Source organism: Enhydra lutris, unplaced genomic scaffold, assembly GCF_002288905.1.
Source record: "Enhydra lutris kenyoni isolate GAN:26980312 unplaced genomic scaffold, ASM228890v2 scaffoldscaffold40, whole genome shotgun sequence".
Classification (NCBI taxonomy): Eukaryota; Metazoa; Chordata; class Mammalia; order Carnivora; family Mustelidae; genus Enhydra; species Enhydra lutris.
The window spans coordinates 10,734,234-10,754,200 of NW_019154124.1; the positions used below are offsets into that span (position 1 = coordinate 10,734,234).

At 32.9% G+C, this 19,967-nt stretch overlaps 1 protein-coding gene across 2 annotated transcripts in view; it reads right to left on the reverse strand.

Moving 5' to 3' along the window:
• Positions 1-2,401: 2,401 nt before the first annotated feature.
• LOC111155271 (hepatocyte growth factor) overlaps positions 2,402-19,967 on the reverse strand; it is a 75,621-nt gene continuing 58,055 nt past the window's right edge. The window contains exons 12-18 of one of the 2 annotated variants that reach the window (XM_022515396.1): positions 19,770-19,808; positions 18,485-18,581; positions 15,623-15,697; positions 14,699-14,845; positions 14,083-14,189; positions 13,852-13,997; positions 2,402-3,730 (exon numbers count right to left, since the gene is read on the reverse strand). In XM_022515396.1, coding sequence (XP_022371104.1) covers positions 3,554-3,730; positions 13,852-13,997; positions 14,083-14,189; positions 14,699-14,845; positions 15,623-15,697; positions 18,485-18,581; positions 19,770-19,808 — 788 coding nt within the window. In that variant the 3' untranslated portion in view covers positions 2,402-3,553. The remainder of the gene's footprint in view (positions 3,731-13,851; positions 13,998-14,082; positions 14,190-14,698; positions 14,846-15,622; positions 15,698-18,484; positions 18,582-19,769; positions 19,809-19,967) is intronic. The other variant, XM_022515397.1, reaches the window with a different exon arrangement.

Sequence of the window (19,967 nt, forward strand, 5' to 3'; positions counted from 1 at the left end):
GTTATAAAAATAGCAACTTTATTAACTACAGAAACTTTATATACAAGTCATAACCACAGTGTTCCCTTTTTGGGTAAGCATCCAGCTATACCACTCTATAGGCAGCTTATCAATTTCCTATTTACACCAAGACAAACAGTCATAACATCCACAGTATTCCATTTTCAGTTTCCTAAAGACAGAAACTTTCTGTGCAAATGGAAATGAACCTACTTAAATTTACACTGTCAAGGTTTGGGGGACCAGAAAATTTTAACTTTTTTTTTGTATTAGTAAATTCTTAGTATGAAACTCAGTTGAACATTGAAGGAGAACTTCTTTTTGAACTTCATTGTGTAAAGTATTTACACATAGACTATGTCTTTTTATTCAAGTTAACTTTATCATTCAAATGAGTTTGTCTATAAATATGGGGTAAAATTAAATGTGATATGTGGAAACTTGATTTACTATCAATTTAAATTTTTTTAGTATGAGAGTTTATTAAAATTCTTTACCTCATGATTTCTATATTGCAGTACTAGTATCTCTTTTAAAAAAGAAAGAAAATATTTAAAAACAAGAACAAAATGCTGACAACAGTTTCTTACTTCTTGACAGTGCTTTTTTTTTTTTTTTTTTTTTCCCTAAGAGAATGTTGTGGCTATAACATTCACTTTGTATAGTACCATTGGTACCAACAAGAAATATTCACAGGAATAAGTGAAATACAATTTTGCTATCACATGCCATTATTGTTTATTTTTCTTGCCTTCCAGTGTCTCACATTTCCCATAGTTTGAAACACTTAGATAGCAAGCAAGAGCCTATTAATGCTAGAGACTGACTCAATATAAACCATTTTACTGAGGACCTGCCCACAGCAAATAGGTAAAACTCATTACATATTTTACAATAAAATTAAAGAAGTATACAAAAGGATTATCATCCCTTCTGCACGGCAGAGGCATTATGACAAATATTTTAATTTTATGTTACTATTCCTGGCAGACATAAGAAAATGTCCACAATTACAACAGCACATAACCATTATTCAAACAGCCCAAACAAAAAATAACATTGAAACTTCTAGATTAAAAGATCTGTTTGTCCATTACTCAAAATACAATGGATTTTGGATAAGTTGTAGTTTTCATTTCTTGTCATTTATTAAGAAAAGAATGATCAGGAAATAGTATTTTTCTCCAGAGAAAAATGACATGATTATTCATTGTCTTACCACCTAAAATTGCATGGATCTTGTTCATCTTGCTTTTACTGTCAAGTGTACTGATCTCCTCTTATTACAAAGGGAACTTTTCAAAGCTAGGACTGCTTTGTGCACCATGTCTGATGTTTTATTGGTGGTATGTTTTAATAAAATGAAATAAATGGAAAACATTTATAAAATGGAAATAGAATGGAAAACATTGAGTTCAAAATATCTAAAAAGTTAGCTGCATCTTGTATCTATTCCTATTTCTCTTTCCATGGAAATTTAGAAAAAAGACAAGAAAGAAATATCTTAAAATGTGAGTATTTAGATATATTAGAATTTCATAAATGTTTTACAAATATCATTAATATATGATTTAATCAAATTTTACCATTTCGAGAAAAAAACTGAAAAGTTCTTTAATTTGGGGACAATATACCTTTGAAATTTCTAGTGTTTTTATTAAAATGATATATCACATAAGGAAAGAAAAATATAATCAAAGAAGATAATGTGGACTGACCACTTTTTAGATCTTTCTTTACTTTCACTGTTTCTTGATATCAAAACATATTTTATTATAATATGTTCAATTTGTATGGCACAATTTGGATAGATATTCTGGATTTGAATAGTTATTTCTGGATTTGCTCTGCTGTACTCTCTGGACTAAACTTTCAAGTAAATTTAAGAGCGTTTTACTCAAGATTGAACAGTGTCCTATGAAGCGTTGAGCATTGTTTGGATCTCTGGTCTTAATTGATATCATTCAAGAGAAACAAATTAGAAAAATGGGAATACTGGATTGGAATCACTCAAAAAATTATTTTTAAATTTGTACAAGGTGATTTTGTGAAAATTCACAGCCTATCCTATTAGACCTTGTCTCATTTCTTGACAAATACAGGATTTTTAGTTGATCATGCCAAATACAATAACAAATATGATATTTTTGCATTATGAGACAATACAAAATTTGAACGAATATTCCCCTTGGCATTTGAAAGATTTATGTAAAATGAAATAAGATAAAATGGAGAAATTTTCATAAAATATTTCATTCTGCAGATTAACTCCCCTTTAGAAAATAATTGAAGTCAGTTTAGACAAGCTAGTTCCTTTCCTTTCCTTTTACATTTTTTTTTTCCTTTACTTGAGTGAAGTTTCATTAGGCTAAAAAACTTTTAGGTTGAGATATGTATCCTGTTTTTTTTCTTCAATATATACTTTAATTCCTAGTTTGATGAAAGTCTATTTACAAATCTTTGGAAACATGGAAATTTTCCTCTGAAATAATTTTTAAAAATTTAAAGAAGATGAGCTACAAGCCAATCACAGCAGCAAGTCTTAGAATTAACCTACTTAAGTACTTTTTTAAGCTTCAGTTAGACAATTACCTAAGAATAATAAGGAAAATACTTTAGGAAAGTAGATCTAAAAATATTTTGCATAAATAAGGGTCCCTAAATTTAAAAGAAAGAAATAATACTAATACACATAACCCTCTTCCCTTTAAGAATTAGAAACTACACAATGACTAGGATGATAAATACAGTTAAACACATAGATTAGGTGTTACTTAACTTTGTGGGTCATGCCCACACCTTAAATGTCAACCAGTAGAGAGGTCATCTGCAGATTACATATACAGAATGAGTTGGTCACTTCTTTCTTTCTCCTTTCCTTGAAATTTCTACTGGTCTTTATAAATTTCTCTTTTTCTCTTAAGGAAAAACTACAGGAACACACTTTCAGAATATTTAGAGGTTACATTAGATATACCATGATTTGAACTCTAGTGCATGCACATGTGTACCCAGGTCTGCATAGTTGGGCACATGATTTTGTAGGAAGCATATGGACCAGTATTAGAGGGTACACAGTGAAGAGAAATGAATGAAATATAATGTATGACATATGAAAGGTAATATAATTTAATATAGAGTTACAAGTTAAGGACAAAGGTATAAATTGTCTTCGTGAGGTTAAAATAATGTTTAACTTACAGTTTATTCATAAACTAACCTTGGAAAGCAGCGTAGAGAGATTAATTGAACTTTTCCATAAATCTTTTATCATCTAGCAATTATACCTTTGCAGTTTTTAATCCATTCAAGTATCTTCAGGAGATATGTTACTACACTTGCATGTACCTTAATTCACTTCAACATTTACAAAATAACACTGACAAACAAAACAACAGAAAACACCCATAAATATTAATGAGTATCTTAACAAACATGACACTCAAGTAGTTGTCTTAGGATTGCTTTAAGTGACATTTTAATTCCATGTTCTCCGAAATCTTCATGTAAAATAGAATTCTATTGATTGAAGCTTCAGACAAAATTCCATCAGCTATGACTGTGGTATCTTATAAGTTAATATAATTTTGTGTATCCATTTTGCATAATATGCTACTCGGACAAAAATGCCAGGACGATTTGGAATGGCACATCCACGACCAGGAACAATGACACCAAGAACCATTCTCATTTTATGTTGTTCACAAACAAGTGGGCCACCATAATCTCCCTAGGAAGAAGACATGCAACAATAAAAACAACCAAAAAGTATTATTCTAGAAATAAAAATTAATAGTTCATTAATATTTCCTATACAGATTTAGATCTCAAATATACACATATACAAAAAAGGAATAGCTGCAACTGAGATATGAAGACATAAATAGATGTACTAGGCCATTGGTCATCTTTTTATTGAATTACCCAAGTCAGACTGAGAGAAGTACAGAAGTTCAAAGTGTTCTGTCATGTGGAGTATTCCTTTAATAATGACTTATCTAGGGGCACCTAATGGCTCAGTGGGTTAAGCCTCTGCCTTCAGCTCAGGTCATGATCTCAGGGTCCTGGGATCGAGTCCCACATCGGGCTCTCTGCTTGGCGGGGAGCCTGCTTCCTCCTCTCTCTCTCTCTCTGCCTGCTTCTCTGTTTCTCTGCCTACTTGTGATCTTTCTCTGTCAAATAAATAAAAATTTAACAAAAAAAAAAAAAAAAAGAATGACTTCTCTAGGGGTGCCTGGGTTGGCTCTTGATTTCAGCTCAGGTTGTGATCTCAGGGTCATGGGATCAAGCCCCACATCAGTCTCCACACTCAGCATGGAGTCTGCTTGTACCTCTCCCTTTGCTTCTCCTCCTGCTTGCACACACACACTCTCTCTCTCTTTCTCAATTTAGTTAATTAATTATTTAAAATACATAAAAAAGAATGACTTGTCTTATACAAAATATCCACTCATCTTTTTTTTTTAATTTTATTTTTTATAAACATATAATATATTTTTATCCCCAGGGGTACAGGTCTGTGAATCGCCAGGTTTACACACTTCACAGCACTCACATTAGCACATACCCTCCCCAATGTCCATAACCCCACCCCCCCCTCCCTCCCCGCCTTCCCCCGAGCAACCCTCAGTTTGTTTTGTGAGATTAAGAGTCACTTATGGTTTGTCTCCCTCCCAATCCACTCATCTTTTAAAATGTTTTTTCTTTGTTGAATGCAGATACATTAACACAAAATAAAAGATAGCTATTTATAAGGTAGGCTTTATATTTATTTTTATTTTCCTCTGATGTTCAAAATATGTTCAATATAGACAATTTAGAAAATGCAAAAAATATAAGAACTTTTGTACTCCACCTATAATCATACAGTTTTAACTATTAAATTGCATCAAAATTTCCCTTATTCTGAAGCTTTTTGCTTTCCTTCCTTTAATCTTGTCCCCAAAAAATTTTTAGAAAATTAAATATAAATCATAATTGATAAAATAATTCTATTTACTGTTTGGAAATTATGTTTGGGGGCATAAGGAAAGAATATTCCTGAATTTACTGTTGTATTTGTAGTTAACGTAATTATATTTATGTATTTTTTTTGTCTCATACCCCCTTTTGTAGAAGGTAGCTCCTAATTTCATGACATTTTTTTATATGGTTACCTTGTTTTATCATCACACACAGATAGACGATAGATGAAATATGAATAGATTGATAGATTGATTTGTGTGTATATTTTTATAAACATGTATACACTAATGCATATTATTATATATAATCATTACAAATACGCTGCATCATTTTCATGCACCATGTAGCCTTCTAAGATTGCAGTGACTGACTTTTGGCATCCTTTTGTGAAGAAGAGTGTTTGAGACAACCTTAATTTTCTCCTAACAGTGATGTGATCAATGAAAATGAAACTACTATAGGATTTACTTCTGTAACACATGTAAAGAAGAGCACTATCAGGACGCCTGGGTGGCTCAGTGGGTTAAGCCTCTGCTTTTGGCTCAGGTCATGATCTCAGGGTCCTAGAATCGAGTCCTGCATAGGGCTCTCTGCTCAGCAGGGAGCCTGCCCCACCCCTGCCTGCATCTCTGCCTACTTGTGATCTCTGTCTGTCAAATAAATAAATGAAATCTTAAAAAAAAAAAAGAAGAGCATTGTCAACATTGTATGATGGGGAAATCAAGATGGGGGTGTAACAGGAAATAAAACAGTAAGGGAAAATAAGTTATTCTAAGAGACATATAAATTATGACACATAAGTTAATAAATCTGATTTAAAAAAAAATACAGCAATGATTACTGATACAAACTCTTTAAAGCAATTCACTTTGGCAGACTTTCACCAAATGTGATCCTATTGCTATTATACAAACATCTGGGAGGTCTTCTTCAAGTGTTTAGATTTCAGTGGCTTCAAGGATTATATTACCTTTTAAATATAAGTGATTAAAAAAACATAAATGCATTTTTGAGAAGTGGCAGAATCAATTTAAAATTATCTTGCCAGTATGGATAAAAATAACGAATACATGATACTGCAATAAATAATTCAATGCTAAAGTTAGAAATCTAACAATGTATAAATGATAAATCATATTGTAGGCTATTCCTGATGATCAGTTGTCAAAGCATTTTTAGTAATGACAGTAGGACTGGATAAGTGCATAGATTCTTAAATGATCTTAAAGATTGGGTTGAGCTCAAAGCTTTGTATTTAAAGGGCTCTTAGTGTAAGTAGGTAGCTAAGTAAGAAATCAATCAATTAATCAATCATTCTTCCAGCAAATTTTCAGTTCTAATAATGAATGAAGTAATACTGATTTACTGGGAAAACATCATACCTGAAAGTGGTTATACACAATCTGTTTCTAACTACGTCATTTTATTTATTTTTTTTTCAAAGATTTATTTATTTGACAGAGAGAGATCGCAAGTAGGCAGAGCGGCAGGCAGAGAGAGAAAGGGAAGCAGGCTCCCTGCTGAGCAGAGAGCCCGATGTGGGGCTCGATCCCAGGACCCTGAGATCATGACCCGAGCCGAAGGCAGAGGTTTAACCCACTGAGCCATCCAGGTGACCCCTAACTATGTCATTTTAAAGCAGTTTTTAAGACTCTTTAACTTATGAAATGTATTTTTTTCAGGAATAGAATCTCAGACCAATATATATAGCACATGCATGGAAATACGTATTTATGCTCCATATTTATTTTCCTACATGTCAAAAGAGATTTCACTTTTTATTGAACTCATTCCATATCTTATCTCACATAGTATTCCCCAACTCCAAAGCTCCTAGGCTTGGAGACTGTGTCTCTTATATTCAAAATACATCTAATCACTCCAATCAAAAGACATAAGGTGACAGAATGGATAAAAAAGCAAGACCCTTGTGTATGCTGCCTAGAGGAGAATCATATTAGACCTAAAGACATATGGAGATTGGAAATAAATGGATGGAAAAGCATTTATCATGCAAATGGAAGTGAAAAGAAAGCCAGGGATAGGAATACTTATATCATACAAAATAGACTTTAAAACAAAGACTGTAACAAGAGATAAAGAAGGACACTATATAACCATACAGGGATGAATCCAATAAGAAGATAGAACAATTGCATGGAGCACTGGGTGCTCCATTCATACAAACAATGAATCATGAAACACTAAATCAAAAACAAAGGAGGTACTGTATGGTGTCTAACAAAGCATCATAAAAAATTGTAGATTTTTATGTACCTAACATGGGAGCACCCTAATACATAAAGCAGCTAATAACAAACATAAAGGAAGTAATTTATAGTAATGCAACAATAGTAGGAAAACTTTAAGACTCCACTTACATCAATGGATAAATCATCCAAACAGAACATCAACAAAGAAACAGTGGCTTTGAATGATACAATGGACCAGATGGATTTTACAGATATATTCAGAAAATTTCATTCTAAAACAGCAGAAGTCAATTGCACATGTGACATTCTCCAGAATAGATCACATATAAGGCCACAAGGCAAGTCTCAACAAATTCAAAAAGATTGAAGTTGTATCATGCATCTTTTCCAACCACAACACTATAAAACTAGAAATCAACCACAAGAAAAAAATCTGGGAAGACCACAAATATATTTAGGTTAAATAACATGCTGCTAAACAACCAAAAAATCAAAGATGAAATTAAAAAAAAACAAACATGGAGACAAATGAATATGAAAACACAGTGGTCAAAAATCTTTGGGATGCAGCAGAAGCTGTTACAAAAGGGAAATTTATAGCAATCCAGGCCTACTTCATGAAGCAAGAAAAATCTCAAGTAAACAACCTAACCTTATACCTAAAGGAGCTATACAAAGAGTAAACAAAACCCAGACCCAAGGAATTATAAAGGTTAGGGGAGAAAAAAAAAATAGAAACTAAGCACACAATAGAGCAGATCAATGAAACTAGAAGCTGGATCTTTGGAAAGACTAACAAAATCAATGAATCTTTAGCCAGACTCATCATAGAGAAAGAGAGACAGAAGGAAGACTCAAATAAAATCAGAAATGAAGAGGAGATATAACATCTGACAATACAGAAATACAATTATAAGAGAATATTACAAAAAATTATATGCCAACAAATTGGACAACCTAGAAGAAATGGATAAATTCCTAGAAACATATAAATTTCCAAAACTGAATCAGGAGAAACTAGAAAATTTGAAAACAGACCAATTACCACCAATGAAATTAAATCAGTAATAAAAAAAAACTCTCAACAAACAAAAGTCTGGGACCAGAAGGCTTCTCAGGTGAATTCCACCAAACATTTAAAAAAGAATTAATATTTATTCTCAAACAATTCCAACAAATAGAAGAGGAAGAAAAGCTTTCAAATTCATTCTATGAAGTCAGCATTACCTTGATATCAAAACCAGATAAAGATGCTACAGAAAAAGAGTACAGGCCAATATCTCTGATGAACATAGATGCAGAAATCCTCATCAAAGTATTAACAAACCAAACCCAACAATACATTTAAAAATCATTCACCATGACAGATTTATTCCTGGGATATAAGAGTGATTCAATATTTGCAAATCAATCAACATAATACATCATATGAATAAGAGAATGGATAAAAACCATGATTATTTCAATAGATACAGAAAAAGCATTTGACAAAGTACAACATCTATTCATGATTTTTTAAAAAAACCTTCCACAAAATGGGTTTGGTAGGAACCTGCCTCAACATCATAAAGGCTATCTATGAAAAATCCATAGCTATTATCATCCTCACTGGGGAAAAACTGAAGCTTTTCCTATATTGTTGGGAACAAGACAGGGATGTCCCCTCTCACCACTGTTACTTAACATAGTACTGGAAGTCCTAGCCACAGCAATCAGACACAAGAAAGAAAAAGGCATCCAAATAAGCAAGGAAGCAGTCAAATTTTCACTATTCGCAGATGATGTGATATTCTACATAGAAAACCCTAAAAACTCCACTAAGAAACTACTAGATCTGATAAATGAATTTAGTGAGGTCACAGGATACAAAATCAATGTATAGAGATCTAATGCCGAAGAGGTTACTGCCTATGTTCTCCTCTAGGATTTTGATGGATTCCTGTCTCATGTTGACACCTTTCATCCATTGTGAGTCTGTCTTTGTGTATGGTATAAGAGAATGGTCGAGTTTCATTCTTCTATACATAGCTGTCCAATTTTCCCACCACCATTTATTGGAGAGACTGTCTTTTTTCTGCTGGATATTTTTTTCCTGCTTTGTCAAAGATTATTTGACCATAGAGTTGAGGGTCCATATCTGGTGTCTCTACCCTGTTCCATTAGTCTATGTGTCTGTTTTTTTTGCTAGTACCATGATGTCTTGGTGATCACAGCTTTGTAGTAAAGCTTGAAATCAGGCAACATGATGCCCCCAGCTTTATTTTTCTTCTTCAACATTTTCTTAGCAATTTGGGGTCTCTTCTGGTTCCATACAAATTTTAGGATTGTTTGTTCCAGCACTTTGAGAAATGCCAGTGGAATTTTCATCGGGATGGCATCGAAGGTATAGATTGCTCTGGGCAGTATAGACGTTTTAACAATGTTTATTCTTCCAATCCATGAACATGGAATGTTTTTCCATTCTTTGTGTCTTCTTTGAATTCTTTCATGGTGTTTTGTAGCTCCTCCTTTACCTCTTTGGTTAGGTTTATTCCCAGGTATCTTATGGTTCTTGATGCTATAGTAAATGGAATCCATTCTCTAATTTCCCTTTCTATATTTTCATTGTTAGTGTATAAGAAAGCAACTGATTTCTATGCATTGATTTTGTATCCTGCCACATTACTGCCACACTCATTGCTTTATGAGTTCTAGTAGTTTGGGAGTGGTTTCTTTTGGGTTTTCCATATAAAGTACCATGTCATCAGCGAAGAGAGAGTTTGACTTCTTCTTTGCCAAATTGAATACCTTTTATTTCTTTTGTTGTCTGATTGCTGTTGCTAGGACTTCTAGTAGTATGTTGAACAACAGTGGCGAGAGTAGGGATCCTTGTCATGTTCCTGATCTCAAAGGGAAGACTGTCAGCTTTTCCCCATTGAGAATGATATTCACTGTGGGGTTTTCATAGATGGATTTTATGAAGCTGAGGAATCTTCCCTCTATCCCTATACTTTGAAGCATTTTAATCAGGAAAGAGTGCTATATTTTGTCATTTTGGGACTTCATCAAGATAAAAAGCTTCTGCACAGAAAAGGAAACAGTCAGCAAAACAGAGGCAACCCACAGAATGGGAGAAGATGTTTGCGAATGACACTACAGACAAAGGGCTGATATCCAAGATCTATAAAGAACTCCTCAAATTCAACACACACAGAATAGATAATCATGTCAAAAAATGGGCAGAAGACATGAACAGACACTTCTCCAAAGAAGACATAAAAATGGCTAGCAGACACATGAAAATATGTTCACCATCATTAGCCATCAGGGAAATTTAAATCAAAACCACACTGAGATACCACCTTACACCAGTTAGAATGGCAAAGATTAACAAGACAGGAAGCAACAACTGTTGGAGAGGATGTGGAGGAAGGGGAACCCTCTTACACTGTTTGTGGGAATACAAGCTGGTGCAGCCACTTTGGAAAACAGTGGAGATTCCTTAAGAAATTAAAAATAGAGCTACCCTATGACCCTGCAATTGCATTACTGGGTATTTACCCCAACGATACAGATGTAGTGAAAAGAAGGGCCATCTGTACCCCCATGTTCATAGCAGCAATAGCCACAGTCACCAAACTGTGGAAAGAACCAAGATGCCCTTCAACAGACGACTGGATAAAGAAGATATGGTCTACGTATACAATGGAATATAACACAGCTATCAGAAAGGATGAATACTCAACTTTTGTATCAACATGGATGGGACTGGAGGAGATTATGTTGAGTGAAATAAGTCAAGCAGTGAAAGTCAATTATCATATGGTTTCACTTACTTGTGGAACATAAGGAATAACATGGAGGTTATTAGGAGAAGGAAAGGAAAAGTGAAGTGGGGAAAATCGGAGGGGGAGATGAACCATAAGAGACTGTGGACTCTGAGAAACAAACTGAGGGTTTTGGAGGAGAGGGGGATGGGGGGTTAGGTGAGCCCTTGGTGGGTATTATGGAGGGCACATATTGCATGGAGTACTGGGTGTGGTACATAAACAATGAATCTTGGAACACTGAAAAAATAAAATTAAATTTAAAAAAAAGAAATCTAATGCATTTCCATATACAAATAATGAAGTAGCAGAAAGAGAAATTAAGAAAACAATCCCATTTACGATTGCACCAAAGATAATGAAATACCTAGAAATTAACTTAACCAAGGTAGTGAAAGACCTGTGTTCTGAAAACTGTAAAACAATGACGAAAGAAATTGAAGATAACTCAAAGAAAGGGAATGACAGTCCATGTTCATGGACTGAGAGAACAAATATTGTTAAAATGTCCATGCTACACAGAGCAATCTACAGATTTAATGCAATCCCTATCAAAATACCAACACCATTTTTCACAGAACTAGAAAAAACAACCAATCGAATTTGTATGGAACCACAAAATACCCTGAATGGGCAAAACAATTGAAAAAGAAGAATGAAACTGGAGGTATCACAATCCTAGATTTTAAGATATACTACAAAGCTGTCATAATCAAAACTGTATGGTACTGGCAAACAACAGACACATAGATCAATGGAATGAAATAGAAAATTCAGAAATAAACCCACAATTATATAGTCAATTAAACTTCGGCAAAGGAGGAAAGAAGATGTAATGGGAAAACGACAGTCTCTTCAACAAATGGTGTTTGGAAAACTGACTACAGGCAAAAGAATGAAACTGGACCACTTTTTACACCATACACAAAAATAAATTCAAAATGGATTAAGGACATAAATGTGAGACTTGAAAGCACTAAAATCATAGAAGAGAGCACAGGCAATAATTTCTCTGAAATAAGCCATAAGTCATTTTTTCTAGCTATGTCTCTTGAGGTAAGGGAAACAAAAGCAAAATATAAATTACTGGGACTACATCAAACATCAAAATAAAAAGCCTTTGCACAGTGAAAGAAACAGTCAACAAACTAAAAGGCTACCTAATGAATGGGAGAGAATATTTGCAAATGACATATCTGATGAAGGGTTAACACCCAAAATATATAAAGCTTATATAAATCAACACCCAAAAAATAAATAATCCAATTGAAAAATGGTCAGAAGATAAGAAAAAACATTTCTTCAAAAATACACAGATGGCCAAGAGACACATGAAAAGATGCTCAACATCACTTAACATCAGGGAAATGCAGATCAAAACCACAAGATATTATCTCATACCTGTTAGAATGACTAAAATTAAAAACACTAGAAACAGCAAGTATTGGCCAGGATGTGGAAAAACAAGGAAACCTCTTGCCCTATTGGTGGGAATGCCAACTGGTATAACTACTGTGAAAGACAGTAGGGAGGTTCCTCAAAAAATTAAAAATAGAACTACTGTATGATCCAGTAATTCCACTACAAGGTATTCACTCTAGAAATATGAAAACAGTAATTCAAAAAGGTATATGCACCCCTGTTTATTGTAGCATTACTTACAATAGCCAAATTATGGAAGCAGCTCAAGTGTCCATCAATAGACAAATGGATAATGAAGATCTGATACACACACACACACACACACACACACACACACACAGAAATATTACTCAGCCATAAAAAAGAAAGAAATCTTACTTTGCAGCAACAAGGATGAATCTAGAGTATAATGCTAAGTGAAATAAGTGAGTCAGAGAAAGACAAATACCATATAATTTCACTCATATGTACAATTTAGGAAACACAACAAAGAAAAAAAGACAAACCAAAAAACAAAACAAAACAAAACAAAAACACCCAGAATCTTAACAATAGAGAGCATACTGATGGTTACCAGAGTAGAGGGAGGTGAAATAGGTGAAGGGGATTAAGATTACATGATGAGCCTTGAGTAATGTGTTGAATTTTTGAATCACTATATTGTATAGCATAAACTGATATAACACTTAATGTTAACCATAATGGAATTAAAATTTTGAATAAAAATGTAAAAAAAAAGTTCTCAACTTCAGAAATAATTTTAAAAGCACAAAATGTGCATAAAATAACATAGATACAATTTAAAATATTAAAAAAACATGTAGAATAATGGTTTAACAGCTTGTCTATGTAAAATAAAATTTGGAATACTGCCAAGTTGAAAAAAACAGTTGCCTAACAAATGAAAATGTTCAAGCTCTTAAAGTCACCAACTTCGACCTTTTGGTTTTTTAAAATAGAATTCGTTTAAACCACACACACGCACAAGCGCACACACACTGGCTTAACCAAAAACACATTTAAAAGTTTAAAACCAGACATAGAGTTCATTTAGGCAGAATTTGGGAAGATCTGATAACTTTAGAAAACATTAGAAAAATGCAAGCTATTGTATCAAACTGCATATTGGATACTTTTTTTTTTTTTCATATTGGATACTTTTAATTTGAACAGCTTTCCCCTAGAGTTCTGGTTGTATTAGTTTATTGCCTTTCTGAGAGACCAATATCATTACAGCTTGCCGATAATGAAATATGGATTTTCTTACTGTTTATTTAAAATAAGTGTACAAGGATAACGAAGGGAGTTATCTTTCCCAAATTCTCTTTATTAGTAGAGAATGATTTTTATTTGAGAAAAGTGGACCAAACACACACACAAAAGAAACATAAGTAGCTATGATATTTATTATATACTTCTTAATTTTTAAAAAATGCTCTTTTTACCTCACATGGTCCCGAGGCAATGTTTTCAGCTCCAGCACATATTTCAGATTCATTCAGAGTCACCTTCCCTTGATGGTATTGGCTGCATTTCTCATTTCCCATAATATAGAGATGTGCTACTCGTAACAGACCATCAAAGCTGATGGCTAGAATGGGATAAAAAATGTACAGTTAGAATTGTTTTAAATAAAATAAGTATGATATTGCCTTATCCTTTTAAAAATAGCTTACATCCAGTATACCCCCAGCCATAAACACTGCAAGTGGTTTTTTCAGGAATGGTGCATCCATAATTAGGTAAATCGATTGTACTAACAAAATCATCCAGGACAGCAGGCCTGAAAATAGAAAATACAATGGTAAATATCTTTGATTGAATTCAACACAAGATTAACAAATTAAAATTTGGTGTTAATTTTTAATATGAGATTAAGAGAGAATAAACAGTCTTATTTCTTAAGAAAAAGAGAATGTCTAATATACAATGTATGTAGTAGAGGTAAGAGTAGGTAGCAGAGAAATGAGTCACTTCCTTGCTAATATTACTTGCTAAATGGTAACTGCATTTTTTATTCATTATTTTAACTATTAAAGTTATCAAATGATTATTCACTAAGTTTTGATTTTAGAGCAGGCTGATCAGACTGTTGGTCAAACTTCATTTATTAATTTTTGAAAATTTTGAAGATGACTCTCTTTTTCTCTATACACACACACACACACACAGGACATATGACAAGCTTTTATAATATGTTTACATAAAAGAGAGAATAGCCACATAGCTGAAGAAAAAGCTTCACGAATTCCACTGTAGCTTAAAAATGCAAAACAGTCTCAAGCAACTAACCTAGCAAGCTTCAGTAATACCAGATCTGATCCTTCAGGCCCGTATACCAGCTGGGAAACATTTAGAACCTGTTTGCGTTTCTCATCTCCTTTTCCATGGACATCATGAATCCCAAGCCAAGCTTCATAATCTTTCAAGTCTTTGTTTCTAAGTAAAAAATTAAAATGTAAAATATAATTTTAAACTGGGTGATATTGTTCACACATATTATTATTTCAGTTTATAAGGGCAGATAAATAACCTAAATTTAAAATTTGAATCAAAGCATAATAAAGAGCAACACATTTGTTATGGAGATTCTGAATGCTACAAGCACACAGAAGCAAAAAGAGCCTTTAAACTGCTCAATTTTGAAACAGCTATTTAAGAAAAAAGAAAACCTTTTGATTAGGCTTAAGAGTAAATCATATTTGAAAAATTTTCAGGTAAAGCACATTACATGAATTATAATTTTCTGCAGATTTTCCTTCTTAACTTGGTATATGTTTGATTTGTCAATTAGGATTAAAAATTTATACTAACAAAATCAGTGACCTTGATGAGAATCAGGAAGTGAGCTAACAAATGCTCCCTCCCTAACTTTCCTTAGGCTAATTCTCATTAAAAATTATTCCCAGGATGTCTGCCTACCCATACAGCATGCAAGGAAGAAGTTGAGGAAAAGTTATTTACATAATTCTAGCAAAATTAACCCCCAAATGAGAGTAATGCCAATTGTGGAAAGAATGGAGCAGGAGTATCCAGTCGTAAATATCCATTACATCAAAGGAGGCTTTGTAAACTAAATCTAAAGAAAGAAATTAATTTATTCATCCCTTGTGGCTGAATCTGTTACATGAATACACATTCTAAGCCTGAAAGCTAAATGGAAGCCCGACATATTTTTAAGTGCTCAAAACAAATATTGGTTTCAGAAACACTTACCGAGAAGGGAAACATTGTCTTGCGGTAAGAATCCAACTTTCCTTTATCAATGATCCTCCACAGATATGTTTATTTCTATGAGAAACAGAAAAGAGAAACAAGTAACATCTGTGTGGAAAGGGTGCCTGCCAATTAATGCAAAACCTATGGCTCTGTTTGTTAAAAAATAAGTGCATTTGGGAGAAAAATGTAGAAATTAACTCAACTAGAATAAAGTGAGTAATCCTTTGACTGAAAGGATGATATTTGTGATTGTAGCATTAGCATTTTTTTATAATGTGATTACGATTTTAGGAAATCAACTTTATTTTTGTATAAGGAGCCCTGTCACTACACACCAACATCCATTTCCAACACGCACGTTCACATGTGTGTGTCTCTATCCTTGGGAGAGCAAGTATGTACTACAAAAATAGAATAGTTAGGGGTGCCTGGGTGGCTCAGTTGGTTAAGCAACTGCCTTCGGCTCAGGTCATGATCCTGGAGTCCTGGGATCGAGTCCCACATCGGACTCCCTGCTCAGTGGGGAGTCTGCTTCTCCCGCTGATCTCTCTCTCCTCTCATGCTCTCTCTCTCTCTCTCTCTCAAATAAATAAAACAAAATCATTTAAAAAAAAAATAGAATAGTTAGAATAAACAAAAAAAAATCACAAAAGAACAACAAAAACAACATGGTTTTAAATTCAGTGTCTGATTATAAAAATGCGAATCTGAGTTTTTACATAAACTATGAAAACTATCTGATGGTAGCAATACATATTTATACACTATTCCCTTCTTAATTACCATTATTTATTTTTGATACATTAACTTAGAACATCGCTGAGTTTGAGTAAATTTGTTCAGCTTAAAAGAAGCAATATAAAATTTCGTTTATAAAATTAAAGCAATTTTGTAAATGTATCATCTAGGAAATTATAAAATATTTGTAGAGAATATAAAATACTAGTACATTTGTTTGATCATATCCTAAATCTGTAGATGTATTATTTTTTGGCAGAGAAATGGAAAAAGCACAACTTTTCACAATTTTACATTTCCAAAGAGTACAGATGTTCAGTGCTTCAGAGGGTAATAGAAGTTTCCCAGACTAAGACCACAATTATTTACGGCCTGTACCACAGAGGAGGATGAGATTATATATCGAGTTTTAATTTCTGTTCCTCTCAGTAAGTGTTTTGGAAGAATAACTAACCAGCTGTTTTTACTGAGGACTTGGATTTAAAAGAAAAATATACTTATCTAAAAGTTTATACTACTCTAATCTGATGTAAAAGAGTTTCACCTGCTCCTCAAAGGATGGAGACTTCCAAAGGAGTATTCTTATACATTCTCCCGTGGGTAATAAAAAATTTAGAAGTATATGCTTTTTTTTTTTTTTTCCCTAGAGTCATGAGATTTGCAAAGAATCACTTATTCATTCAGATATATGGATTCCTGGAACATTTTCTTTCACAAATAAAATGAAACACTCTTCCCCCAAAGTTGGCAGCTTTCATTAAATCTTTATATTTCATAACTGGCTGTAATATTCTGGTGAGTTTCACAATTCTGTTTCAGTACTACACACCTAGGACAGCTACACCATAATTACCGACATAAATATTTGTAAAATTTGATGGGTTTCTCCTTGCAAGAAGCATATATTAAAAGAAGTTTAGACCATCTTCTACCTGGTGTCTAAAGTCTTATGTATGTTTATATAAAAGGATATAAACTCCGTGCTTCTTAAGAATTGGCTTATTCATAAAATCCAAAATTTCAAGTTGTCTTTATTCTAAAGGTCACTGTGGAGTTTAATTGTAGCAAAAGATGTACTTTCTTTCTCTACTCTAGGAAGTTAGAGGTAAAGGAACAAAAAGGGTCACCAAATAGAGCAGATATTTGAGTTAGTATTTGAAGAATGAGAAGGCTTTTGCAGGCACAAAATATGGAGAAAGAAAGCTACAACATTTAGTGGGAACAATAGCTTAAAGGTTTGGAGGGAAAAACATGGGGTATCTTTAAAACAAGGGATAATGTGGTTTGAATTCAGGTGTATTTGGGGTTAAGTTGTATGATGAGTTTGCAGTAGAGACAGAAACAAAGATACTTTAACATTCTGATTACTATATGGCGTAATATATGTAGTATATAGGAATTTGTAAGATCAGATTTTAACTTAACTCCTATTTTCAATATTTAATTCTTCAAACATAATTACTAATCTTAATTTTTGTATAGGAATATATTGTGCAAAGTGATATTACTGAGAACATATCTTTGATTCTCAAGAGCATTGAGACATAGACAACGAGAATTTTTTTATCCATACTGAACAGTATAATAGCAGGGCTAGTCAACTATCAATATAGGTTGATATACCATACTATCAGTATAGCATGTCATTTTTTAAAAAATGATAAAATATTCTAGAACTTAAAATTATTGTTATTTTCATTTGAATTACAATGAAAAAATAGAAATTAAAAGCAAATGTAAAATTTCTGGTACGATTATGCATGAGTGTGTTAGAAAGTCAAGTCATAATATCCTAGATTAGGAGAAATAATTACATGTGTATTACAACTATTACAGTGATATTAAGGTATAAGTAGTTTCTCTGTGTAGTTGTGTTTTCTCAAACACTCTGAAGCATCACTTGTAATCAGAGACAGTGTCATCACATATGGGACCTCATGAACATTTAAAAAGGCACTATCTCTGAAGGCACATATTGTAAAATCCAGGGATGTTCAGCAAGCAGAATGTGGTCAGTCTCTTCTTGTGTCCCACTCAAATGGGTGCTTACAACCATCTTGTTGGAAATATGACTTTTGCAAATAATCCAAACACATACGATTTGTGTCTATTAATAATTACCTGTATTTCAAACTAACCATCCATCCTACATTAGTTCGCGTTGGAATTCCATTTACAACTCGTAATTGCTTTGTTTTGGCACAAGATATTACAGGATCTAAAAAGAGGACCAAAGATAAATAACATTTTAATAAAACATTTTGAAATAATCAATGCCTCTCAGTTTCTTAAAAGCAATGGTAATTAAAGAAATGTAACTACTGTAATTTTGTCAGTACATTTGGGGGGAAAGAAGGTAAGTATTAAGACTGGAGTGTCAAAGCAGGCCTAAAATGTTTGCTATGCTTATCTAAGGAGACAAGCAACATAGAAAAATGAATTAACTCTAGGTATTTCCACAGTGACAATGATTTTGCTCACCAAGCACTGAGTATAGGCTCTTCAAGACTAACACTAATTGTATTTCTTTCACAAATCTCAATATAAAATGAAACAATTGTATTTACAACAGTTATTTCTAAATGTCAGTGGAAATCAATAGTCTCAATAAAAAAAGTATTTATTTTTTTATTACTCCTGAATTTTTATGTTAAGAATATAGAGCCATTTTGAAACAGCTTACCAACATTGTATTTACTGAAATTATATCCAGATGACATAATTGTTATGTCCAAATCATTATATCCAAATGACACAATACCAAATTCTTTGGAGTCAACTTTTTCCTGACCCTCCTCCATATTCCTTGCCTTATCCTTTCTACTCCTGTGCATGGTCTAAAATTTCCATTTGTTTCTTCAGCCTGGGACACAGGAGGTGGTCTCTTAAGTCAAAACACTTGAGTATCTGCCTTCGGCTCAAGAAGTATGTGAAAATCAAAAACAAGCAGCTCCAAAGATTTTCTTAAATTGAGGATTCACTGAACCTCTCAGTTTGTATCATCTTTTACCTAGTGGATCATTTAAAGAGCCTTAAAGATAAAGTAGGATAGACACCCTAAATAATTTTCCGACCTTCTGATTTTATTCTTTCTAACTTTAGCATCCTGATTTAATTTAAAGGATGGTGAAAATCCATTACATACATTTTGTCCAAAATGACAAACAAGAGAAATGCTCTTTTCAAAGTTAAATATAACATCCTATATTTTCTGAGAATTGAATTTTGATATTCAGTATGTAGTTGCCTTTGTAACCTCTTTTACAGAAAAATTAATAAAAACAAATAGATTAACTTATTTTTAGGATAGAAGTTAATATAGTGCAATTTTTCCATGAAGAAAATTATGACATCATTTCTGACACATAGAGAGTCAAATAAACTATAATTTTAAAAGATTACTTACGGTCTAAATTGACTATTGTAGGTGTGGTATCACCTTCACCTATAAAAATAAATTTATACACATATATGTTTCTGTTATATAGAGACATACATATACATACATGTAAATACACAAACATACATATTTCTGTTATATAGAACCAAAACTATATATTGAAATGCAGATGTTTGCTTGGGTCATTTGTACAGATTTACTGTA